Source organism: Scaptodrosophila lebanonensis, unplaced genomic scaffold (genome assembly GCF_003285725.1).
Source record: "Scaptodrosophila lebanonensis strain 11010-0011.00,11010-0021.00 unplaced genomic scaffold, SlebRS2 tig00000089-arrow-pilon, whole genome shotgun sequence".
NCBI classification, from domain to species: Eukaryota; Metazoa; Arthropoda; class Insecta; order Diptera; family Drosophilidae; genus Scaptodrosophila; species Scaptodrosophila lebanonensis.
The window spans coordinates 5,734,235-5,762,154 of NW_022060565.1; the positions used below are offsets into that span (position 1 = coordinate 5,734,235).

General features: G+C 39.4%; 1 protein-coding gene across 1 annotated transcript in view; it reads right to left on the minus strand.

Moving 5' to 3' along the window:
• Positions 1 to 630: 630 nt before the first annotated feature.
• The window catches only part of LOC115626762 (homeobox protein 5), a 32,380-nt gene continuing 5,090 nt past the window's right edge, over positions 631 to 27,920 (minus strand). Inside the window, exons 3-6 of the mRNA XM_030522219.1 lie at positions 3,469 to 3,630; positions 2,363 to 3,381; positions 1,556 to 1,678; positions 631 to 1,498 (exon numbers count right to left, since the gene is read on the minus strand). Of these exons, the coding sequence (XP_030378079.1) occupies positions 1,285 to 1,498; positions 1,556 to 1,678; positions 2,363 to 3,381; positions 3,469 to 3,630 (1,518 nt within the window). The 3' untranslated portion in view covers positions 631 to 1,284. The remainder of the gene's footprint in view (positions 1,499 to 1,555; positions 1,679 to 2,362; positions 3,382 to 3,468; positions 3,631 to 27,920) is intronic.

Sequence of the window (27,920 nt, forward strand, 5' to 3'; positions counted from 1 at the left end):
AACAAAACCAAACCAACAACAAGGAAAAACAAAAAACACAACCATAGCAACATTTTTGAGGCTTCCGTAGCACTAAAGACAAAGCAAGCGAGAAAGGGCAAGAGAGAAAGAGAGAGAATATGTAGGATGGTTGCATGTTAACACACAGACAGAAGCTGATAGGTACAGTACAGCACCAACCGAAAACTAAAAACCAAAAGTAGTAATGTGAACATGGCCTAAAACTGTGCATGTTTGAAATCTTTCTCTTTCCAACTACACTTCCTCCAACTAGAGTCGTTCTCTAACGCACTGTAATAACTACTTACATATAATAGCTGTCGCGCGTATGTTATAACACATCTTTAACTATAAACCAACAACAACTAATTAACAACAGCAACAACAAACGAGAGATTTAACAATGAGCAGCAACATATGCATACAAATTCAATACAAAATAAAAACGCAGAAGAGAAACAACAACAAATGAACGAAATGTATTTAATAAAAATATTGAAAACTTTTGAACAAAAATAAAAATACAACAAAAAAAAAAACAAACAATTCACAAATTGTATTCTTTTTGGCCCATTTTAGTAGCCTTCCCACCCGTTCAACCGTACACTGAAATGGAAACTTATCATAAAGTTTGTCATTTTCATGAAATGTTTTTATTTTCCCATATTGGTAGCATCGTATATCGTATGTAGAACGTATATTTATAGTTGATTTCAATAAATTATGGTGCAAGATGTCCAGGCTCCTGCACTTAAAAATGGACAACTTTATATACAACAGATTTCAACATTTTATAGTACAGAGACACATATTAATCACACAAAAAAAAAGAGAAAAATATTGCAGAAAATATTTTTTAAGTACATGCAAAATGTTCGTTTCGTTTAAGAATAATTCGTTGATGTTACTTAAGCTCTAACAGGGTGTATAAAAAAATGATTGGATAGATTGTATGTATTTTATACATTTGTGGGTCAATATCAGCACAAGGTCTGACATATCCTTCACTCGATCTCGGAACATTTAATACTTCTCTCCACTCGTATCCCATTCTAGCTGCTGTTCCCTCTTACATCTCGATTCTTCTTTGCTGTTGACTAACGCGACCCACTCCGGGGAACTCAAAACTTACAATTATATATCAAGCAAAAAAAAAAAAGAAAACAAAAATAAACAAACGAAAGTAGGACAAGGGACAGCTTGCGTTATAAAATATGTATATGTATAAGTAAAGGTAGGCATTATAATAATAATTTGGTGTGTTCTGCGCTTAGTCGCAGCGTTTTAAATAGCCGCCTCGATAATAGACCCCTCGGCGTTCTTCTTTATCAGACTCTCCCACTGCGCAATCAGGCGATGTGAAGAAGGAGCCTCCTCGGGCGTAAGGTCACACAGTTGAGCCAGCGACATGGCCGGTCGCATTCCAGCGGACGGGCTCTGGGCATTGATGTTTAGGCTGCGATTGCCCGACGTCTTGTAGGCCAGCTCCAAGTCGTTGCTACAAAAGAAGGCAAACAATTTGATTCCCCAGTTTCACATTTGACTGTCTACTTACCTATCCAGCTCCAGAGTCGACTGTGCGTTGCGTAATTTTCCCGGGCCATAACAGTGCTCCACTTCAGAATCCTCGTCATCGTCACCATCACCAGCATCAGCCTCATCGTCGGTGCTCAGTTGTCTAAAGGGATACGAGGTAATGACAGATTAGTTCCACTTGTGAGCTCGGGAGGGCTATTTAATAGAACAAATTCGGTGCTCCCTACTGAGTCAAGAGTTGTAGAAGGTACTTTGTCATGTTCTGGAAAGTCGTCCTCACCGCAGAGTCTAGAGCGGAGACTGAATTTGTGAAAGTCTGTTAGGCAGGCACCCAGGGAAGATTATTTACCAAAGGCGTCATTAAGCTGTTTGGTTTGACGAATTCCTGGGCCTCCATTACAAAAGCCGACTACCACCTACCATCGACTTTACTGAGTGACCAGCCATGCCAGCGACACATCAGCGCTCAGAGTATAGCGACGGATACAGCCGCTATGGCTGGCTGGTTGCCATCGAATGTAATAATAGTAATACCTATTGGAATCACACTCTATGACATGAATCTCAGATGGGAATTGGATATGGCCATTTAATCATTGCAACTAATAGAATGCAATCCCAGTACCAACAATTGATTTCTTTTTGATCCATCTCTATAGCAACATAGACTTCTAGGGTCGCCATACTCTTAGGTCCTGCGCTCTGAGACTAAAGTATTGCATTTCTTTTTGCAGTGAAGCGTGCCTATTCCTCTACTCCCTTTTTAAATGAGCTACCTTTGCCTGTCAAATTACTAAGCCCCTCCATTCTGAAGGATATCACTTACAGCTTGTCCAATGACTGCTTTAAGGTATTCTGCCTGTTGAGCTTGCGTAAGCGCTTCAGCTCCGTTTCACGCGATTTCAGATCCTGCAGCTCGCGTTGAATTTTCTGTTCGACGGGCACGTAGCCACGACGCAGCGGCCTACCCTCTGAGTCGCGCTCAATGGCCGCCGGCGACAGAGTGTTTGTAAGCATGGCCCCGGGTGTACCACCGCCGGAGCTGCCACCGCCGCCTCCTCCGTTCTCCAGAAAGGCCAAGGCCGTGCGAGTGTTTAGCTTCAGTGGCGGAATCTGGCCATTACCAGCTGGAGACAGTGGAGAGACGCGCCCATTGCTTAATACCATGGGACTCAGAGATGGGCTCAGGCCCGAACCAGAGCCCAGGGTCATCTTTCCATGCGAGGCAATGAAACGCTGCATGACACCCTTGGTGGAGCCATTGAAGGCAAACTGGCGCCTTTGCTGCAAGCCATGTAGTTGGGGCGTGGATATGGTGCGAGTCATCATCTTTTGTTGCGGCGGTTCCGGCGTCAGGTTATAGCAATTGGGACCAATATAGCGTTGTTCGCGGAGTATTGCACTGCTGATGTTGTTGTTGTTGTTGTACTTGGGCTTAACAATTCCGTTGTTGTTGTTGTTGTTGATGTTAATCTTGATGCTCAGCGAGGAGGCCGATATGCCAGAATCGTCCGAATGATGCTCGTCGAGACTCTCCTCCTTGTTGCTATTCACGCTAGAGGTCAACGAGGGCGTATTGGACGGCGAGCGATCGACGGGTACGAGCAGCGCATCCAACGTTGTGCTCTGTATGGCCGCCGGCTGAGCAGTGACCAACACTCCCTGATCGGTCTCGTCCGACTCGTTAGCATTGTTGTTGGCCCGCTCCACATTGCCGTTGTAGCTCTCGAACTCGACCTGTATGGGTGGCGGGGTTGCGCTCGACGTTGCCAGCTGACGGTACTCCTCCTCGCGTCGCTCCACCTCCTTGATTTCCTGCTGTATGCGTGACAAGGGATCGACTTTCTGGAAGGGTAACAACAATAGGTATTGCATTAAGCCATTCTTTTGGTATTATCGGGGGACAAAGAAAGAGGTAAGGGCGGAACTGACCAGCATGGGTAGCTGCATTGGTGTTACTGCTGCTGCTGTTGTTGTTGTTGTTGTTGTTGATGCGGTCGTGTTGGAATGCTCCGTGGCCAGCTGGCGATATTCCTCCTCGCGTCGCACGACTTCCTTAATTTCCTCTTGAATGCGTGTCAAGGGATCGATTTTCTGCAAAGACCCAAAGGAGATAGCCGTACGTGAGTTGAGTTTCTTTCGCATTTTTTAATTACCATGACTATACAAATATGGACCGGGGGAGGGAAGGGAGGGGGCCCGACGCACACAGTCCCCAGCTGGCGCTGTAATCTGAGCCAAGGCTCTGGCAAGGAAGTGCCCTAAATACGACAACATTTAGATACCGATGGACAGACAGACGTGTGCATGGATTGTGTTACAAAACATGAAACAAAAGCTGCTTCACAAGCAGAGGGTACTTACTTGTATAGTTGGGTTTATCAAATTTGTATAAATTATTAGAAATAAGAAACCGTGTTGGCTTCAAGATATAGCTTTGTTAACAATTTGTACACATTTTGGGGCAACAAATAGACCTGAGATTTCACAGAAGCTACTTTTTATTTTAATCGAACAACTTTCGGGGTTTGCGGCTGCCATGGATGGTTTATTCTAATCGGGATGGGAATGGGCAAAGATCTTCAAGCAAATTACGCAAAATTGAACACATTTTGAACAGCACCAGCTTTAGGGCTTAATCAACAATCATTCATATTTTAAAGTGCAGTTATTTTATAGCATTAACGTAATATTTCATAAATTATGCTGCAGAAGAGCCTACTTTTCAATTATATCGTTTAACCCGGTTTATTCAGAGCAACTAAGTTTAGGTATGACTTTAATTTGCCAAACTAAGCAATGGTGCCGCTATTCTAATATATTCTAATTTTGAATTGTAATTTAATTTGTCGTTCCACAACATCAATAAATTGATATTCATTTGCTTTTAGTTTTCAAATTATTTTCAAAATTAGGGAATAGCTCTTTCTTATCAAGCTCATTAACTTCAATCTTTTCTTGGGCATAACTGAAGCGTCCATAATACGGTCTTACGGTGGACAAACAATGTGAACAATATTTAACTCTTTCATAGCTCATAGTTTTACTTCTTTGACAAATACCCTCTAAAATATAGCATAGCCTTCGGTTTGCGGCTAATGGTAAAGGCTGAATAAACGGATCTTGCCACCAAATGTAACGGTATCTGCAATGATGCGGATGCGGGTGAGGGCATTTGTGAGGTTGAGGTGCCAACTCACTTTCGTTGGCAGCAAACCGCTTAAATGTGTGGCAACTGCCGCCAATATGTGATGCACAATGCGGCATTGCTCGCTGCACTTATCAGCGTTGAGTACATCGATTGTCTTAGGTTGATGGGGTCGGGGGCGGTGTGGCGGGTTCATTGGCTTGAAATTGGAGAATGCACGCCCTTTGACTGCTTGCATAATGCCAGTCCCATTACAAGTATAACTAAATCTGTCGCACTGCAGCACAGATGATGATGACGATGATGATGATGTGATGTGATGATGATTTAAATGACAAAACCGCATATGGGAACGTACAAGGCATGTCAGAGTAGGACAGGGTGGGAAGGGAGGGAGTGGGAATGTGGAGTCGCAAACTAAGCGGCTTATTATGCGTGCGATCGCAAAAGTTGCGTGCTTAGCAGCGACATTATAAATTGAATTAAAATATTATATGCGCACCACAGAGTTGGCTGACAGGCCAGACATGGACTGAAGATAAAAACAAAAATTAAAAAAAAAGCTCTCGCATATCTAAACAAGCCAACATACATACATACATACATACATTGTTCCAACAATAAAAGCCAGCAGGCCAGCAACGGGTGTTGCCTTTGTTGCTTGTGGAGGCTCATCTGCTGCCCCGACCCCATAGCCCGCACATTAGGTGAAGCGATAAAAATGTAAAAATATGAACTCTTTTTGTTTTTGGGAACAATTGAGAGTAAAAGTGTTTGAAAGTAAAACTTTGTTTTGCCTTTTGATTTGATTTCGCTTTGTTTTGCGTGCCGTGTTGCATAAAATTTCAATTCGTGGCGAGGTCATAAACCATTTTCAATTTCATTTTCCTTTGGTCGCATGTGTCCCACTGTGCGTGTATGTGTGGTTCGGGGCACAATGGAGAGTTCAAGTTACGGTTGTGATTGCATGAGTGCGAAATATTGGGTAACAATAGATTCAGACATTAATCACGAAATACGCTTCACATAATAATTAAATGTATGCACACATCCATAGATAAATACTTGTACAATTAAAAAATTGAAGAGCACAATTGATAGCACTTCTGTCAAGCCCTTCTGTGTGACCCGTTGGATGTTCGATCCCCCGCACTCCCTACAGCTTGTTCGAACAGCTCGCTGCTACTGTCGCAGCTCACACACGTTGCAATCGAACTGCTCAGAGCGCGCAAAGGACGTTGATGAGAGGAACAACTGCGTAGGAATAATGGAATGGAATAATTATACACATAAAGAGTACAACGTTTTTCCAAGTGTTTTTACGTTAAAAAGCAAAAACCTAAAAGATGTGAATTTCATTTAAAAAAAAAAAATTAAACTTGAGCGAAGAAGCGGTATTAATATGAACTCGATAACTAACCGACAGTTAGTATTTAAGACCGATAGCATTTAAGTTGTTCCGATGAATGAACTGGAGGATGAACGAATCACTTGTAATTGAGAACCTCGAGAGAGCAGACGCAAATTAAGTAGATCGTTAAAAAAATATAACCAATCCTAATTAACTCAACAAAACGTATCAATTTAAAAAAAAAAAGAATTGAGAAATAATAAATACCATTATATTGTTGTTGTTCTTAAGTGTGAAACAATTTAACACCACAACTACAAGGTTTGCTTTCAGCAATATGAATATCAATTATGAAAATAATATTTTCGTGGCATCCGAAAAAAAAGAACAGTATTCCAAATTTAAGCAAATATCTTCTACCATGGTTTGGACTATTTGGACGAATCTGTATCTGTACATTTGACTTATGATATGATATAAAACTAAATAATAACCTTAATAAAAAGCAGAAACAATCAAAAGGACTACAGAGATATAGATATATTACAGAAAAGAAAAAGGTAACGAATTGTAAAAAGAAGACTGATGGTTACATGAAAAAATATATTTATCCAGCTCCAGATGAAGCAACATCGAGTTGTGAGTAAAGCAAAGGTAGGATGGGGAAGAAGAGTTAATTAAGAAGACACAATAATAAGCGATTGAGAAGATTTAAAGACATGAATCCCTCACTAAGGCTTTGCTTAGCAGCACGCTAACAGAATCTTCTTGAATAAATTCATTTGAAGAAGGATGTAAGCTAAAACGATTTTCAACCTTTTTCAGAAACTACAGCACACTTTTCACTTCTTTCGTATAATCTAAAAACTATGCCTCATTTATTTCATAAAATATGCTCTTGGAAAAGAATTGTTAAGTTAATACTCTTGCTATTTTATCGCCTTTAACTAACATATTAAACGATGCTTACAGTAAGCCGGACTTTCATTTGGAAGCCTCGATCTAATGGCAGTCGGTTTTAATTAGGTTGATTAATAAGTTAGGAGCTGAATGTCTTAAGCTATAGCAGTCATGCGATACAGTGACCCAAATCGAATGGTCATTTGCATGCTGAAGAATCGTAAAAGAGATACATGGATAACCAGTTGATGGGAGAGAGCGGAAGCGGATGCGGGGGGAGATCGTTTGGGAGAATTGCGAAGATCGTTTAGCTGATAAAATGGGAATGCTAATTGCTTAAACTGCGTCGTAATCCGCAACATTTATACAAGCCACTTACAACCACTTGACATACTCCAGTCGCACCACTCACTGGTGTGTGAGCGCACCCCCTCCCCCGCTGGGATTGCCGGCAATCTCTGCGCTCTGCTGCGTCGAGCCATCAAAGCATTTCTCACTGCATTTATGCTGATTAAACGCAATCAGCAGGCATTTGATGGCTAAATACTTCCCCTGCAGCCAGAGCCGTAATACTCGTAATACGGCCATTAAATGGAGGCCCGAGCACGGGCCCGTCTCCAAGCGTCGTGTGTGGACAATTTTCTTGGAAGCCGTCGGCGGCGACGACTCAAGACACTTACTCGTCCATACTAGGCAGCTTTTTCGGGTCACCGCACGTATTGGCAACAAAAGTGGCAAAGCGGCAACGGCTCCGACTCATGTGGGTGCGCATTGGAGCTGCCGGGGCCAACAAAGAGCAAGAGGATTATGATTGTTGTTGCTGCTTCCGCATGACGTATACACTATGAATGTTACTGTTGTTGCTTTGTTGTTGCTGCCGCATTAGAAAGTGCCGGCAATGTCGTTTGCCCCGTCACTCTCTGCTATTTAGACGCACTAAGCAGGCTAGCGTGTTAAGCATTATTACGAGCATGCGCAAAAAATTATGAAGCCGAAGCGGCAACATAATGTTGCATGCGTCGCGGCCGCAGCGAAGCCAGCAGTAGCTGCAACCTATGAAGGCGCCAAAACAGCAAAACAACTCTTTGCTCATCAATGTTTCCCAATTAAATGCAGATTTTCACTTAATGCTGCTGCACTGCCCGGAGTAGCAAATCTAATGGTATGTTTATGTTTAATAACCACAACAACGGCAACAACAAAAACAAAAACAAACAAAAAAAGCAGAAACCCATGTTGTTGTTTTCACCTGCGACCAAAAGCCACCAAACGGCCAAAAGCAACAAATTACCAAACAGCAAAAGTTGTAAAAACTTCCGTTTTATGTTGTGGCAACAACTTCTGCTTTTTGTTGTTGTTGCTGTCGTTGTTGTGGGCAAAAGCAACATGCGACAATGGCAGGGACAACAACAACAACCCACTGTGGTCAACACACAAGTAAGCAAAACAGAAATTTATGAAAAATAAATAAACAAAGTCATTAACTGTTTACTTTCAGAATTTTTCGAGCTCTACCTTCTGCGCATTCCCAAATAGTACAGACGTTCAGACAGACAGACAGACCAACAAGCTGACAAACGACAATTAATTTTTGAATCGCCAGATCAAGATCACATCTTACAAGTAATCCTTTTCATCTGTTCTGAGTACCTAGAGGAAGCCTTTTCCAGTCGTGCAAGCAATTGCTTAAATCGGATATCGTCGGATAATTTCTAATTAATTTGTAAAATCTAAAAATAAATTGATCCATTTTAGTATTTTATTTCTAATTCTATGAACATCCGTGCATCGACTTATAAAATAAAATTTTTAGCAATACTTATATTGCTTCAGTTAAATACAGTTAAATGCAGAGAGATGAATCATCCAAAGCCCATTTAACATTTCTTCCTCAAGTTTTACCAATAATCATTATTTTTAAGCAATAAAATAAAACTCATCAAATAATGATTATTTTTGTTTATCAAAAAGTAAAACTCAAGCTGTAATTTTGCCTGAAAATATTTTTTTAAGGATGTTTCTTTAGCCCAAAATACTACTATAGGGGCTCGTCTTGGCTTATTGTTTAACGATATATATGTATATATATTCCCTATGAAAAAAGCTGAGACAATTAGAACTTGAGGTTTATTTCTGATCAAATAAATAAAACTTAAAGAATAACCATTATTTTATGAGTTTTAATTTTTTTGCTCACAAATAATGATTATTAGTTAATTTGTAATGAAAAATCGAAATTAAACATTGTATTGTGAGAGAATGAATCAAATTAAATAATAATCATTAATTTGTAATTTTTATAATAACACTTGTAATGATTACAGTCTCTGATTTCTTCTCATATTTGCAGAGTTGCGTACCACTGTGCAGCGACAATGGCAACAACTTTAAGTGCAATGGCAGCAGCTGCTCGACGTCTCAAAAAGTCAAGTTGACAGCTGCTCATTGTTGTCTGTCCGTCCGTCTGTCTGTCTCTCTGTCTGTCTGTCTCTCCCAAGTCTCTCTTTCTTTCTGTCTGTCTGTCACTTTTGGCTTGCGCTCGGGTCAGCGCAGAGGCCGATCTCTGGGCACGCCACTAAGCAAATTTACCGCAATTGCAAATCGCCGTCTTGAACTCATTTGCATTTTGCATGCGGCAAACTCAATTATGGCCTGGGCCTTAACCTAGACTTGGGTCCGGCCAGCGGGGGGGATGGACATGCAAAGTTCATTGACAATGACCACAGTAGCGGGGGGAAGCGGAAGCATAGAATTGGGAATAGAAGCAGTACACTGAGAAGAATGAATGAAGATCGATCAATAGCCAAGCAATGACACTAAAAAGCTACACACCTGGACAAAATAATAGTTGTGAGAACATTTTTTTCAAAAAGTTTGCGTTTCATATGTATTTGAATTTTTCTCAAAAAATCAGTTAGTTTTCAAACTAAACCTACTTCAGCTACAAAACAAATAAGAAACCGCTTTACCAATTATTAAATATAACCTAGCGTTTAGTTAATTCATAAAATACAAATATTTCGGATGGACCTATTCCTATTATTCTTGGTGTTTAAAAAAAAAATGGTCAACAATTGTCAAAAATGTGTAAAAAATTGTTATTTTTGGTCCCGTATTGTAGTGAATTGATAAGAGCACACTTTATCCGTCATTATTCTTATGATCCTGCATATTCCTGCATACGTATATATTTACTATTAATTATTTATATTTGAAGTTATAACTGATAAGTTATAAGTAGTATGTACATGTAGCATCTTGTTTTAAATTGTTTGAGCAAAGAGCGATCGCTTTTGGGAACACATTCTTATATTTGTTAACAAAAAGTAACTTGTTTCTTTTAAATATAAATTAAAAGTATGCATGTCGAATCTTCTGTAGTAGGTGTTGACTGGAATGCGTATCCAAATGAAATATTAATTTTAAACATGAATAAATGAACAAAACTCTTTAAACACGGTATTGAAAACGAATTCCAAGCAAATACTCGCATATGAGAATTAAAAAAAATATATATGTAACTAAATTAAATTAAGCTAAATTAATTTAGAAACTTAACTTAAAAGTCATCTTGTGCTTGTAACGCTAGGAAAGTTAATTAATAAATGAATAAATAAAATAATGGAATCTTCATAAATATGCATATTTTTTGTCGCTTCCTCAGTAGGTGGCATAATATACTTGTACTTGGACATGGAGGTGCTATGCTCTGTAGGAGCAGTCGTAGTACACTATGCCTATAGAGGAAGTGGGGGAGGGGAGGGAGAACGAAATGCTGCTTTAGCTGCTTCAGCAGCTGGCCAAGCATCAAAGCTTCGCTGTCCGCCAAAGAAATGCGAGAAGTTAAAGAATAAGAAATAAAGTGCTACCTACACACATACCTATATATACTTGTATGTCTGTATATGTGTGTGTGTGTGTATAAAGAGCATAAGAAAATTAGCAAGCGACTAAGCAAAAGAAATGTACAACAACAGAAGCAACGACGACAGAACGTGACGAGAAACGTGACCGTGACTTGAGCAACATCGAAGCACACCCGCTGCTGTTGCCGCCCGTACAGTCAGTCAGTCAGTGATCCACTTCTAACCAACAACAACAACAACAGCACCAGCAACAGCACCAGCAACAGCAACAGCAACAACAACAAAATATCTAAACTCAGAGCAGACGCTGACAGACACCGGACAGTGGACAGTGGGAAACAGCACAGCATGGCTTGTCGTTTCGGGCGAGCGATCAGCATTAACATTGTAATCATGATCAACAATATGGCATTGTTGCTGTTACTCTGTTGTTGTTGTTGTTGCTGTTGCTGATGATGATCGTGAACATTGTGGCCAACACTAGCACCAATGCACGTATTTGGGGCATTTCATTTACCAATTTCATGCGCTCTAAACCGAAGGTGATCGATGATTGCGAAGCGAGCAAAAATGCTCGAATTGAAATCATTTCTACGTTGGAGGGAGTCGGAGGCCTACAGACAATTATGCAATATGCAAGGATTAACAATACAGGTACGGTTAAGACCCATACATAGTACAAGTATTCAATTCAATTTCAAATCAAAAGCAACTTGCACAGTAAGTTGAAAGTAGGGCGTTTCTAATACGAGTAATACGAATGCTTGCTGACAATTGTTTCCGGTTATATTTCTGCTTTTTTCTTAGCCACATTGTCTTCTGACTTACTTATTATTAATGCTCAAAAAATAAGCAACTAAGAACTAGTTCATCACAAAAAATGTGAAATACGATTTAGCTTTTCAGTTTTGTCAAAAGAGTCGTGGTTTTGGGAATCGATTAAGTGAGCCGTGTTTCAAGATGGATGGACATCAGCAACAGAAATGTTTATTGCTAGCAATGTTCTTATTCGGCAAGCAGGCTGTATTTATTTTAGTTGTGCTTAATTAAATTTCTCAATTAAATAGCAACTTGCAACTCAGGGTAAGCTTAGAATAGAAATCAAACGAACGGGTATCGTTCCACTCCCTCGATCATATGGTCAACTGGCGTAAGGCGAAATAAATATAGAGTAGCACGACTTTGGTGCTAAAGCGGTTCATATATAGCTAATTCTGTTTTTACACGGTATTTTTTACACGCTTTTGATTTAACATGGTTTGAAAATTAAAAATGTTATATATTAGCACGATTCAAAATAACATATTATCAATATATCTTTTTTACACGACTTTTTTTTGGAACCAATCTATCGTGTAGAAACAGAATTAGATGTATATATATACTTTTAAAATTCTTTAAAAAGAAACTACTACTATATGGACCACCCTATCTATGGTTTGTAATAAACTTGCTCTGCGTTTGTTGGCCCAAAAGTTTTCGATCTTCTTACGAATCATATTCTATGCACCTCCTGCTGCCTCCTTTGGGGTTAACAAATCGGGTACTTGGTGTACTCCTTCTTTTTTTTTTCTTCTCCTTTTCTTCTTTGTTAGGTCTAATAACGTCTCTGACTACTCTTTGCTGTGAATCGGGCCATAGCTGGCCGTCTGGCAAATAAAACTCCCCCACCGAGTCGGGTTCGTTATTAGATATTTTTGTTATTTCTGTAGGCTTTGTTTTTCTTTAGTGTTATCTAGTTTAAGTTCTGTATTGTACTGATCTTTTTATCTCTCAAATCGACAGCTATGTTTGTCGATAAAATAAAAAAAAAATATAAAAAATAAAAACATAAATAAGAAGGACATTTAAAAATATTTGAGATATTGTACCATAATAAATAATACCAAATTAAATAAATATAAATATATTTCAGCCATATACTGGCTACAATTTTAGGGAATTAATCGCCCCTCACAGTTTTATCATTACGTAAAAATAGATAATCGTAAAATGAATATAATGAAGTTTATTGTTGCTGCATTATGGCAGTTGATGGTACAGGTGTATCTTATTGAATTTTATCGTTCTTTTTGCTGCTTGTATGAGTACGAGTGGGTGTTTGAGTTTTTTGTGGTTTTATTTGGATCGTGTTTGTTCCGGTCTATTTTCGGTTTATCTATGCAGTCTTTATATACTTGTAGGTTTATATAGTATTACGTGCGAATATATGAAAAGCTGTAGGAAATTAGGAATTCCCATAAAATGTAGGTAAGTGGGGAAGTAAAAGAAAACAAAGTTATTTACTAATCTCTCTTGTCATAATTTCTATCTATCTTTCCATCTTGTTATTGCAAAGCAGAGAGCAACAAAAGAGCTTTCTTAAATTCATTGAAATGTGTTTCCCAAGCATTCATTATTTGGATAATACGCTGTTTGACCGACCCAAGTTCTTTCCTTCTTGGCCATTCACCTACATACAAGTACATCCATCCCAGACATTCATTCATTCATCCATTCCATCCATACTGAGTGCAGTCATGCCACAATTTGTTCGACCAGCCAACCCAGTTTTTGCCCAAATCGTGATCTATTGTCTTCGGTTGTCTGAATACACGAGTATAGTAGTATCTGAAGCGGATGCACTTGAAACATGTGTAAATTATGACGCCATATCATTACCATTACCAAAACCGTTATGCTGATTGCTATTATTACTGGTAGTACGAGGCTGGCGCGCATTTTGGCCAAATCTGTGCTCAGAGTCACGTTTTCGGCTTGGCGTGCCATTAGCAATCTGACAATCTGACAAATTTGGTAAACAATTCATACTCGTATACTTGTATACTCGATTGTGTGTACATATATGCAGAAATGTAAGACAAGTCAAAGAACCGAGCAGACCAGAATGGCGCGAGGCGGGGAGCAGAGGAGGTTCCATAGAACGAGCCACACCTGCCAAATTAAAATTTGTAGCCCATGCCTGAGTAATGTCGCCTTGATTTTTCATCCAGCAATTTGTTTCGTTATCATACGAGTATATAGTAATGGCAATATTTTCGTTATTGTTGTAGACAGACAGACAGACGGACGGACGGACGGACGTTTGGGGCACTCTTTGCAAAATGAATTTACGATAAGCGGCACAGGCAATAATGCAATCAAATGTGCGTTCCGATAAAGACAGGGGGAGGTGGAGGGGCGCCACTAGTGCCAACGATGACAGAGTCACGCTTGTTAGTTTGCGTGATCTTTCACACACACACACGCACTTACTTAAACATATAGTAGATATAGTAGCTGCGTGACCCGAACAAATCAGCGCCCAAAAGAGACTAGACAACAAAAAACACTTCGCAGTTTAGTTTCTTGCCCTCAACATCATGTGAATTGTTGCCTCCAAATGTGGCACGAAGTTGCACGCACTGCCTTCAGATCCCAAGGCTTGGTAAGAGTCCGCGTAGACATTTTGTGTGGGGTTGTGTGAGTGTGTGTGTGTGCTGTTTTATTTGTTTCTCTACTCAGTTTTATTGACCTAGCTAAGAGAATTAAGTTAAGTGCTTGCTGACGCGATTTTCCACATTCGTTTTTTTGCTTGTTTTCTTTAAATTTTTTTTTTGTAATTTTTGGGCAGAGATTTGTGAGAACTTTGAAGTTTGCTGGCAACTGGCTTTTAAGTTAAACACAGCACCAGCTATGAAGCTTCTTAAATTTCTTTCAGATTTCAATGGAATATTTGATGATAGATTACTTTTTAAGAACTATAGAAAACACATTAAATATAAAGGGAAGCAACAACAATATAACTTGCATATCATATCATAATTTTGTATCCTGTGTGCAAACATTAGAATTAAAAGGCACTTAAGCGCAATCGTTGTTTAAAAGCACAGTTAGCCGCAGGGCAAATATTATTCCCCCACCGGGTCGGGGGCGTTAATTAGATATTATTGTAATTAGAATAGATTTCTACTTCTTAGGCTTTTCTAGCTTATACTTGTAAGATGCTTTTTATAATTTGTACATATTTTCCTCCTATGTCGACAGTCAATGTTTGTTGACATACATAAAATAAATAAATAAATAAAACAAATAGCAAACCGTATTTAACATTCAACATTGTTTTTTCTTGTATTTTGAATTTTTTTTGTTCCACTCAATGAGATGGAATTGAATCTATATTCATATTATTTATAAAATATCGTACTTAAAAAAGGATCATGTTCTGACATCGCCAACATTACAATTTGTGGGCAGAGCTCGTCAATTGAATATTAAAGAAAAAATGAAACTTATACTGGTATTAAGGATTTGAAATTCCGCCCATTTTAATAAACGTTTTCCAAAACATAGATTTTGGTCGTATTTGTGCGTTTTTTTTCGTTTTGGAGGAGATTTTATTCTCAGCTGCTTTTAAACATTGCAAAAATATTTTACAATTACAATTATTTTAACTTTTTATTTCAGCATTGATGGTTTGAAAAAAACCCGAAAGTCTAACAATTTCCATTCTTCCGAATTTTTGTTGCAAAACATGGTTTGTTCTGCTGTCTAGATACCGTTTAGAGGAAATGTTTCGTTCTATGTACTCGCATGTATATCAACAGTTCCGCCCTTCAGCATTACAAGACTATCTGCTCAGTTAAGTGTACATAGAAATAATATGTTTTAAAACTAGTCTGTAAATATTGGTGCGGAAGAAAAAGCCCCAAGTGCTATAATTGATGGATAGATAGCGTTCTAACAATATGACTAACATTCGAAGCTCATATTCGTATTTCCGCGTACTTATACGAGTATTGGCGATTAGAGCGATGGCTAATTTTTAGGGTAAACCCATATGTAGATCACACGTCGAGCGTTATCTGGAAATTGGGTAACTGCTTTAAGGTTTTTTGTTTCCCCACACACCAGATTGTTAGTAGTCCGGGTGCATAGATAAATGGGATACGAAGAGGAAGAAAACGAAACTTGGAAAGATTATGTCAGGTCTGCAATGCTTGGTGCGTTTTTTGCATGCCAATGTCCGTCCGTCGGCGTCGGCGTCAGCGTCGGCCACGAGTGAGCGACATAGAAAACGTGCGTGGCCTGGCATTATGTCACCTACAACGATGACGATGATGACGACGATGATGACGATGATGACGATGATGACGATGTTGACGATGACAAAGTTAGCGTTGATGTTGCATACTGATGCAGTCAGTGGCAAGCGAGCCAAGTGGTGGCTCTGAGCTCTGGGCCATTGACATGACAGCCAAGATTTGTAAGACTGGGCGAGACAATGGCGGCAGGGAGAATTGCAACAGTCTGGCTTATATACTACAACTATAAGCTAGATAGATAGATACATTTGCAGCTTGATGGTAGAAGCTACACCTAGCGCTTGTGGCCGTGCTTTGAACTTGATGCGCGTCTGAGTTATGGCCGCAGATACCGCGCATGCATCACATGACAGATGCAGATACTACTCGTGGCCGAGCAGAGCAGAGCAGAGCAGAGAGGGCCAGGCCCAGTTCAGGCCCAGTCGGCAAAGCTGCGGGCATGTGGCAGATACAGCACGTAGCAGATACAGCTAGAGCTCAGAGTCACGCTCGTGCCTAGCGAGGCATGTAAGTGCGACGCCCTGCCTTTTGACTTCTATAACATACTCTTATACGAGCACGATGTACATCTTTGTCGAGCTATCTGTGCAACACCCAGTTTCTTTTTTGTTCTTCACAATAACATCGACTTGCAATATATCTTCCCTTGTTCTTTATAATTAAAACTTTGTTTCGGTTTCATTTGTTTCATTTGACTTGGCCCTGTTCTCTCGACATCATCGTTGGGCGTTAATTGAAAAATGTTCGCAACCGCAACCGCAACAAAGCGCCAAAAACTAGCAAATTGTGTGTGTGGAACGGCGCAAATATTTGTAGAGCGTTCCTCTGTCTGCCTCCCCAATTGGCGGCCTGTTATTGAAAGAGTTGCTTGTTACGAAGTACGAGTAGAGTATGCTCGTGTGTCTGCAATACAGACAATTCAACTGAAGGCGTTCTGTGTTTTTATTTTTATTTGTTGGCCCTCTACCTGTGTCTGCCTATAATGAATGAGATACAAAGATACAAGGTACTTAGGCATAGTTGATTGAGTTGGTTGCGTTGGGGCTAGACAGCGACAGGAAATGGATATGGCGGCTGCTGATTGCACTTGTTAATAAATACAAGTACAAGTACAAGTATATCTATTAAGTTGGCTATAGACGGTAAATTGCAACTTTTGACTGATGAAATAGAACCATTCTCTTCTCATTACAATTTAAAAATATGGCAATTCTTAAAATACTTGTATGCGTTTCTTTTTACTCACACTATATACGTTTTCTAATTGTAATGCAATACCTACTATATTTTTTCCGTTTTCTAATCGTGAGCTGTAGCATCGAGAAAAGTGAAATTATGCTTATGAACTAATGGGTGCTCTCTCCCCTTCTTGAAGTTAATGTTTATGTCAATGGGTATACCAACACCCACCTCGAGAAAGTGGCTTGTTACCGTTGGACGTGACAAAAGACAAGCTGCATTTAGACATAATTCAAGCTATTAAAGTGTTGGCCAGACGCAGTACTTAGCCAACGGTTTTGGCAATTCCCAAGAGCTTACAGTTATGGCTTACGGCTTACCGCTTGCCGCTTACGACTTACGGTTTCGACCACGCCTGAAGTGGCTATCGCATGCTTGGCCGCCCCACCCCCAACCGAGCCACTGAATGATTCAACGAGTCATTGAATGCTCAACAAAAAGCTCATCGTCACATGAATGCATGCATGCATGCACGAGCGAATGAATGAATGAACGAATGAATGGGCCGAGGCAGAGACAGCGGTCTGTGAATGAAACGATGTCGACCCACTGTGCCGGCTTCTGGCTATTGTCCATCGTCCGTCCATCCATCCAGCCACGTCGAGAAACGGTCAACTGTTTAGATGTCTTTAACACACGATAACTGCACTTTATGCGCGTCATATTTTGCCCGACCGACCGCCTATTGTTGTTGCTGCAGCATTGTGGCTATTAGCATGATCGTAAAAATTATCATTATCGTTACTGGGCATGGGTTTTGTGAAAGGTTTTGCATATTAAGCGTCAGGCGGCCTGGCAGGTGAGCCGACTGGTGTGAAAATTTCATAGCCAGTTAGTGCCTTTCACCCACGTGGTAGTAATGTGGCCAAGACACTCTATGCCAACAAACCAACACACCAGCATTGGTTGAGTGTAGGGGCACGAAAATAATTCGGTTAGTTGTGCTGGAAATTCTGAATTCGTGATCTAATCACGACAGCAATTTCATTCGCAATTCTTTTTCGGAATTTTGCATATAGATATTGATTGTGGAACGGTCTCTCTAAATAAGTCAATTGTTGTCAGAATACTTTTTTTATTTCTGTCTATTTCTAATGAAGAGCTGAAAAGCTGAAGAACAAAAATGTAAGCAGACAAGTACTTGGATGGGAGCTATGGATATTTTAAGGAAGTTTTATACAGAACCAGCCTCACGACAGCAATTTCATTCGCAATTCTTTTTCGGAATTTTGCATATAGATATTGATTGTGGAATGGTCTCTCTAAATAAGTCAATTGTTGTCAGAATACTTTTTTTTGCTTCTGTCTATTTCTAATGAAGAGCTGAAAAGCTGAAGAACAAAAATGTAAGCAGACAAGTACTTGGATATTTTAAGGAAGTTTTATATAGGACCAGCCTCTTTACTTACCTAATTGCAGGCATTTCTAATATGTACTTTATTCTAAATAAACCAACAAACCACTCATATTGAGCTGTAGAGCACTTTTCTGGATAGAAGTTAGAATCAGAATCCATTGAAAGTTGCCCGACAAAGCTAAGCTGGCAAATTTCTAATTTTTTTTATTTTATTCTTTTTTTAAAGTTAGTTATTACTGAGATACCCAAATACCTATTTGAGTCTGATTGCTGCTCTCAGAACATCTCATTCTGACTGTTCTTGACAGATTTTCCTTCAAATATCACACAGAGTGGGATCTTACCCATGACGAGAGAAACGGTTCCCAGAACTGTGCGATCCGAGCCCCTTATGGCATTGGCCTGGTTATGACCCCTGGCTTAGTATACGCCGCCAGAGCTAAGCTGATAAACGATCACTAGTTATTTTCCAAGTTTTCTCCTCCAATTATCGGTTAAGTAACAAATAAAAAACAAACCCAACGAGTAGTTGCTACAGATTCCTAGTACTTTGCCACTCAAGTGAAGCATATTTTATGGCAAAAGTCTGAGCCATAACTGGCTTCCAAGTAAAGGGCTTTCATGCCTGACACCAGCTACGGAAGGTGAGGACAGAGAGAGTAGAAAAAATCTTGCACTTCCTATGCGACTGCATGGCATTCTAAAACCTCTTCCCCTTCCACGAAATAACGGAGCCGGCGAAGTTCCGGCTTCTCTGAGACGAGTAGAAAATTCCTAAAAAGGCTGAATAGCTCTGAGGTGAATTATATATAGTAAATAAGTGTATAGTTTAGACTAGTCATCAAGCTATAAATATCATTGTTGTGTGTAGAGTTCTTGGCACGATAACAATAAACCTAAAACAATAACTTTTTCTTTCTAATTAAGTCGCTTTGAAGTCGCGTTCCCACGCTTTAAAACAAATTTAAAGCCTTGATGCTGATGCTGATGCTGGCTGCCCACTGAGCCAATGGCGTGGACCATGGAGACGAAGATGGGAAGAGGGGGGAGAGACAGACAGAGAGAGAGAGAGAGAGAGAGAGAGAGGTAAGACTGAAACGGCAAATCATGTCACAATCAGTCGGTAAATAAATTACGCGAAAGCCGCATGCAAATGCACATAACTTTGTTTTCTGTGTCGACTCTTGCATACTTTTTCATGCAAATAATGGACAGGGGAGTGGGACGAGCGAGTCGAGTCGAGTCGAGTTCGAACCCCGGACCTCTCAATTCATTGGGAATCGGTATTTGTATTGTCACTGCTGTACATATATGTATATATGTATATGTATATATTTATGTTACTGTGACGACGGCGCTGCCAAGCTACTTAGTGTAATGCCTCAACCGTTCAACAACAGCATAATCATTGTTATACAAATGTCGTGGACGCCCGCAAGCCCCCTCCGCCCCTCCTCCCCTGCGCCACTGCGCGCCTCTGCCCCATCGCCCCAGCGCATGGGACACCCAGTTGGCGCCTTCACCAACGGAAGTTGTGTGCAAATGGCTTCATTTCAACAAATGTGACAGGCCGAGCAAGAAAAGTGGAAAAAATATTCACAAGTAGTGTGTAGTAATGAAGGCAAGAAATAATATTACAACAAAAAAAAATAAAACAAAACAAAAAACAAAAAGAAGCATAGCGGGCCGCACTTCTGGGGCCGGCCAAGTCCGATCGCCATTGTCTGTCTGCATGTCTGTTGTTAGTGTTGTTGTCAATATTTGTTTATTGTTTTGCGTTTGACGTTTTCTGCCATTAGCGCGTTTCGTGCGCGTTTCCTGCGCGTTTCTTATCGCCAGCAGTTTATCGGTCCGGGCGTCATTTGCAAATTTGTTGTCATTATTATTATTATTATTATTTCGCATTGTGTAACTGCGTACACTCGTATACTACATATACATGGGCAGTGTATACTATTTATGTGCACTTTTTGGGGTAATGTCCCGCATCCTATTGGCAAAAAAAAGCACACATGTTCGGTCATGAAAGCGAAAAAGCAATACTCGTATGTATATGCTTCCACTGCCTGAATCACGACTTCCAATTTGTAATTAGCGCAAATATTTCAATTACTTTTTTTTCGAGCAACTACAGAGACAGAAACAGAAACGGCAACGGCAACGAAGCGCCAAAGTATCTTATCTAGTTTCCTTTTGGCCATTAGGCGTTTGGCGCGGTTTGCGATGACAAAGTTGGCGACAACCTTCGAGCATGATAAATGGGTACTAGCTGGTAGGTTCTATTATATACTGTATGTCTCTTACGAGGGTCCCAAGCATTATTATCTGCATGTAAAATACAGTTATATGCAGCCCTTTGCCCAGCGCTTGCGAATAAAAGTACATTTATATGTAAGCATAGTCATAGATGCGATTAGTTGTATATAGCGCTATATGATACTATGCACATGTGTACATATGTGAATAATCAGAATAAAAAATGTAGTTGATAACAATTATCAGCTATCATTTCCTTATCGATATAAGCATTTATAGAAGCTAGCTATTCATACAAATACTCGTAAAAAATATATAAATTATAGCCACATGTACATTTGTAGAATGGCAATTGTGTTGGTGATGGTGTCGCTTACATTCCTTTCCAATAGATCGGTGCGAAATCACACACACACACACACACATACTTCTGAGTCATCACCAGTGCCTGATTTAAGGGTTTATCTGGCAGTGCTCCACATGACATTAAAGCACCATTAGGGCGACAAACATACATACAAGTATGTACTTATAGTACACACTTACTTCTAGTGGCTACCACTATCAGGAAGATTTCTGCGCGTCTATCATTCCTATAATTAAATAAATAATAAATCTTACAGAGCTTTATGACCGCTCTTTGCCACAACCCATTTCTATCTACACGTATGTATGTAAGTCATGGGCAGGCACCTAAAATATTGATTAGATAAAGCCAAACTTTTCGCCCGGCTGGTAGATCTTTTCTATTGGACATGGAACTTTGTAACTCGAAATATTTAGCCCTATGAGCAAATCAGCTAAGAGAGGCAACCGGCAGTCGTAAAACAATTGCACAACAGTCATCAAAAAGGCGATTTATAGTTGAGTTCATCAACATATATAAATCCACAGTACGCTAGTTAAACTATATGCTTTTTTATATATTATTATAGGAATAATATTACACAAAGCCAAATAATACAAACAGCATAGCAACTAAAGCAACACTTCCTCAAAAGATATAGTAGATGAGTCGATAAAGTATCTGATGGTCTGTATTTTTTATTTAGTGCATAGATTCGTATTAAAAGCTTAGCGATTACTGTTCTGGGATACAGATTAGCAGATAGACTCATAGATCTGCGTACAATTTCTGTCTTTTCACTTAGCTGTTAAGCTTGTACAGAAATGGGAAATACAAGTAAAGTAAAGTCACAATTTAGCGGGCACCAATGGGACACAGAATTTAAAAAAGTGATATTACAGAAACGTGTGGCTTAACACCATTGAAATATTATTCCAAATATAACATTTGAAGAATCGACTTTTCGCAAAACAGCTGAGTAGGTTACCTGGTCATTAAGCTATTTGACAATAAAAATAATATAGTGGGACAAATTAGATAAGCGCTGCTATAATTCTGTAGAGCCGAAACATCAGAAACGAACAACTTGTGAAGCACTCGACGATTAAACAAATTACAAAAATTCAATGCAATGATAGTCAAATGGAGGATACAAAATATGTGTGTATTCTAAAGCAATTGTATCCAGAAAATACTTGCATCTTTAAATAAAGAACATTTGTGACAAAACGCTGTTGATGATTCCAGATTATGTGACTCTTTTTTCTAAAAATGAATTAGTTTAGCGCCGAGTTTTCCCGCAATAAAGGTCTATTGTATAAAAACCTTTTCAAAACACCATTGAGTAGGATTCGCGTCCTACAAGCCAAGACAATTAGATCTCTGCCTGGATCGCTTGAACCAAAGCTGTGGAAACTGATTTCCAGGTTCCCAGGACGCGGGTTCTGACTTCTCTGAAGTGGCTCAAAAGGAGGCCAACTCGAGGAATTCGTTCATTTCACTAAAATTGTTTCATTTCAAATTCTAATAATTGTCATGTTAATTGATTAATAAATTTCCTAATAATTGTTAATATTTAAATATTTACTTATTCAAAATCTATGTTTTGAGAACACAAAAAATATAAATTGAGGGAAAAAAAAAGAAACATAGACTAGGCGGCTTAAAAGTTTCAAACTTTTATGTGTATTTAAATACATTTTCTACGCTAATTGGGTTCATTAATTGGGAATTCATATCGAACTTGACATTGATAGATTGACCTCAATATCTACACACAGCTGTGCATGCTTGCACTAAATAGCACATAGATACTTACATACATACGCACGTGTATGTGTGTGTAGAGTGTTGGAGAGTGTAAATTATGGCTACAGGTGTTATCGTTGCCACGTCTAAGTGCATTTATTATATACTATATAGTGTACCTCAATATGTATATATATTGATAAAACAATCAAAAAACAGGGTGTTTGTTTTTTGTTGTTTGTTTGTATTTGTGGGCTTATCAATAATATAAAATAGCCTTGACTTACATACATACGAGTGTGTATGTATGTGTATCGCTTAGTGTTAGGCATGGAGGAGCAGAGGAAGAAGCGCCATACGAGTAGAACAACTGGAGGAGGGTTTTGCTAATTGCAATTTCTTGCACAAGCATAACAAATCGGTCGAGTTGGAGTTGCATCTTCCACGCTATATAGTAGTCGGCATAAACATGAATATCTAATGTAAATGTGATCGCAAGTATATGAAGTATGTGCGGCTCTTTTCAATTGGAGAAAGCGTGGTCGAACGGACTGGGACTGAGACTGAGACCGGGACCGGGGCGGTTCCATTGTGGGGCCTCCGTGTCTGTTGCCTCCCAGAGACAGAGACATTGGATGGAAAAAATGCGACACCGACACGCTTTTGTTGTCTACTCGCTGTCTCGATGCGCTATGCTATTGACACTTGACGTTGCATTCATTCAAATGTCTGTTTGTATGCATGTATTTGCATATTTTTCTTGGAATGGCAACCCTGGCATTCAATACGCACACCTGTGTTTCAAATCAGAAATCAGAAAGAAAATGTTCGTATTTGAGTGCGAAAGGAAAAACCAAAAACCCAAGCAATGGCAAACTTCATTTGCAACAAATTATCAGCGGCAACAGAAACAACAACAACAACAACAACAACAGTATTTCTTTTGTTGCATTGTCGTGTAAAAATGTAAACTAGCACAAAATGTTTGCAAGCGGCACAAACAAAATGTTTCAGACGGCAACAGGCACAACCCGCAGCGGCCTGACATGCAACATAAAACACAAACAATAACAGCTCTTTTTCCCCCTCCTCCTCTTCTTCTTCCCTCGTGTTTTTTAACTAATTGATATTTTTGCAATTTACATTGTTTATGCCGTCGTATGCCGCCTTTGCTTGTGAAAACCACGCACAGGTGTTGGCTGCGCCCCAGGTAGGCGACCCGCACATTGCTAATTGAAAGAGAGAGTGTGTGGCAGGCTAATGAGCGAGTGAGGGGCAGCAGGGGCAGCAGGGGGGCCAAGGGAGGGAGCAGCGAAATGTGCCAATGGGTTAAGGTTGGCATGCGAATTGCCGCGGGGCGAGCAGCCTATTGTGGAAAGGTTATCGGCATGCTATTCGATATAGAGTTGAAGAAAGTCGAGACTGAAGAGAAGTGCGAGTATATGCAAATGGTTGGGAAAATTGCCAAGCATAGACTTGGACTGGGCTAAGAGCATATGTTTGGCTCAAAAACTTGGCTTAAAAGGGGCAGAAAAAGATTACAGAAGACTTGACACTTGACACCTGATAGTTGAATGAATATTTTATGGACTATAAATAAATAGAAGATAGAATCGTATTAAGACTACGACTAAAGACAGCTTCAAAATTGCGGGTAAGCCATAAAGCAGCACCCTCTCAAGAGATGCTGAAGCTGGGAAATACAGAAGAGAAAACAAGAGAGAACGCTACAGTTGAGCAAGCCCGACAGTGAAATACCCTGTTCCCAGGTAAACTTCTGACACTGAGGAATATGAGGTATAAAATACAATAAACTCGTCCTCTCTCGGACCTTGGAGAATCTGGATACCAGCTTTTATAGTTTCGTTATCATTGCGTTCATCCAGACAGACGGACGGACATGTCTAGATCGATTTCTCTCGTCATGCTGATTCAGAATATATATACTTTATGGTGTCGGAGATGCTTCCTTCTGCATGTTACATACTTTGCACAAAACTAATATACCCTTTTTACTCTACGGGTACAGGGTATAATGAGAGTATACAATGCGTGTGTGTTGTTCGTATTAGTATAGGAATCGGGGACATGGCTAAAGTTAAGTTCCAATCAAAAGGCATTAGAGAAGAACTGACTAGTCGAACATTAATGCCGAGGTAGTTGCATACAAGTAAGTGGAAATATTGCTGTTAGGAATGCTTTTGTTGCCTTAATCTCCTAGAAGTTGGAGTTCAAACAGGGCTAATACATATAATAAATGAATGACGATGCCATAACTGAATTATATTTAATCTAAATTATAAATTATAATATGTTATAAATAAATTGTGTATAACATTAATAGTTCCGCAGTATGGCTATATTAAGGTCAGATTAGAACTAACTAAAGTGGGAAAGTTACTGAAGTAGTTCTTTTTGAATGCAGATACATTAGAGTAGATAAATAAATTTGGAGTATTTTACTGATTTCAAGTGCGAGACATTGTTTAAAATTGAATTGCATTTCATTTCTAGCACATATGCACTTGTATTCATGTGTTCTGAGATGTGTTCAACCAATCTCTGATCAGGTTCTGCATATTTTCAATAGGTTTTTAATGAATCACACGTATGTATACTTGTACTTGGGTTGACTTTTTGTTTGTTTTTTACTTGATGGTCGTAAATCCCCCTAGAAGTGGATGCAAACTTTTCAAAATGTTTGTACATTGCTTAAACCCATTGAGTATTGAAATCTCTCTCTCTATCCACCTTCCGCTTTCTCTCCTCCCGCTCTCTTTTTTGGTTTTATTTTTACTTATACCCACAGATGTTATGGTTATTGTCATCGATGGAAATTGAAAATGTTATCTTTTCCCTCCATATCGATTCACAATCACTGTTCAAGCACTGCCTCTACTATCTCCCCTCCCCTCCCCCCAGTTACGGGCAAAAAATCTGATCATTACGTCAGGCTTGAAATCAATTTTCGATTTTAATATCACATTGTGCATCGATAAAAACAACAAATAACAACATTATAGCCAAAGCAATGTAGCTTACAAAATGTGTATCGCTTACAAGAAACGGCGGCTCAAATGAAATCATTTACTAATTGCAGCCTATTTGTTAGTAATTATGTTTTGTGCAATCAAGCGGACCACAGCGCATTAACTTTAGTTGGGAAACAAAACGTTACGTCGCGACGATACCTCACCATTTCCATCTATCGAATATCTACATACATATGTGTATATCTGTGTGTGTGTGTGTGTGTGTAAGTATTTATGAGATAATCGCAGGCGCGCTTATAATATTTAGTTGCTGTGACGACTTCTTTCACTTTGATTGACTTGACATGGTTTTTTGCTTATGGCAAATTGATTTCTGTGTTTTTCATTTATTTCTGTTTTTGTTGTTGTTGTTGTTTGAATCAAGCCTGCAAGTTGAGAGATAGCAACAACAACAACAACAACAATTAAAGCAGGCAACCAACGGTAAATGTTGGCTCAATTAGTTGGATATGCGCCTGCCTGGCGGTCTGTCTGCGACATGCCGTGTAAGAAATAGTTCAAAAACTTTCGAAAAAATTGCATTGTTATGCTTCTTCTGCTTCTGCTTCTTCTTCTCATTTTTCTTGTTGATATTATTATTTGATTTCTCGCCTTTTCTAAGCAGCATGCGCGTACTGCAGGGGAAACCTCACCCCCACTCCCACCTGTTAAGGTCGCGCTTAACGGTCGTCCAACATTCACTTTTCAACAGCCCCAGCCCATTTGAATTTCCAACTAAATAGTGTATGCTTTGCTTCTCCTCTCTTCTCCTCTCTTCTCTTCCCTTCTCTTATTTTTTTGCCGTTTGTTTACTTTATTAATGCAAGTAAAGATTTCGTAATCCGTAAGCATTCGCTTTTTACACCTTGCCGGAGCCCCAGGGTTCATTGTCAGAACTAACGAGCGAACGACTGCGAGCATCCATGGACCGGTTCGCTTTTGTTGCTGGCGGTGAAATTTATGATGCATAATATTTAGTTATTCAGTTTGGAGTTTTCAGTTTCTTTTTGTTTGCTGAGCTGTGTTTATGGGCTTGCTTTATGAGTTACGATCACACTCGTCGTATAACCAAAGCGCACCCAACAGCCCCAGCTGCAGGCACTGTGGCAATATAGCAGACGAATAGCCTGCTAGACAAATAGACTGCTAGGCCAACAGGTGTATATACTATAAAAATACATAAATACATGCATACATTGTATACGAGTATGTAGGTATGTAGCGGGAAAGTCAAAGCTGCGCCGAGGTCGCAACTGGGGTCGAGTGCTTCAAGTGATTCGGAAAAGCCGCACGCACAGAGAAGATGATAATTTGATATTTTGAGAAAAAAGGGGACAAGGGAAGGGGGAAGCATCTGTACTCGCAACGGAACTGATTGAAACGGCATTGCAGTACAGTCGAACTAGCCGAAGAGGAACATCTTGAAACACTTCTAGCTTCTATTCTCTCATCTCTTTATTCGAAACTTTTCAACAGATTGCAACGCTGAAGAACTTTCAACCTTTCCTGTTTTCAGGAAGGTGAATAGCTTTATATAAGACAACTCTTATAATATTCTCCAACACTGATTGTATTTTTCAATACTACGATTTCACACTGCGGTGCATTTTTCCGTGTAACATTACACGGGTTTTTTGGGAAGTTATGCAAATACAACCAAAACATTTTCGATTGATGTTATGCTGGAATATCAACTTCTTTTCAGGAATTAGCATTTTCAATATCCATTGCTTTTAATTTTAATATCAATTAAAGTAAGGTCTGCTTAGATAGCCTTTTAAATTGATTTGCACTTAAGAGCTTGTTGTATTTTTATAGTTTATTGCTTTTGAAATCTTGACTTGAATAAGTATTTATAACATGGATATTTCTGATCCGCTGCTGTTAAGTGAGCCTAACCAGAGTTGCCAAGTTCGGCAAATTCTATAGCTAACTTAAAGATATTACTGGTTACACTATGTTTGTCTTCAATTACGGCGATTAAGGATCTACGTATCGCAATCAATTGGAGTAAATGCAATTATAGATTGTAACTGGCATTATGTTCGTTTTAAAG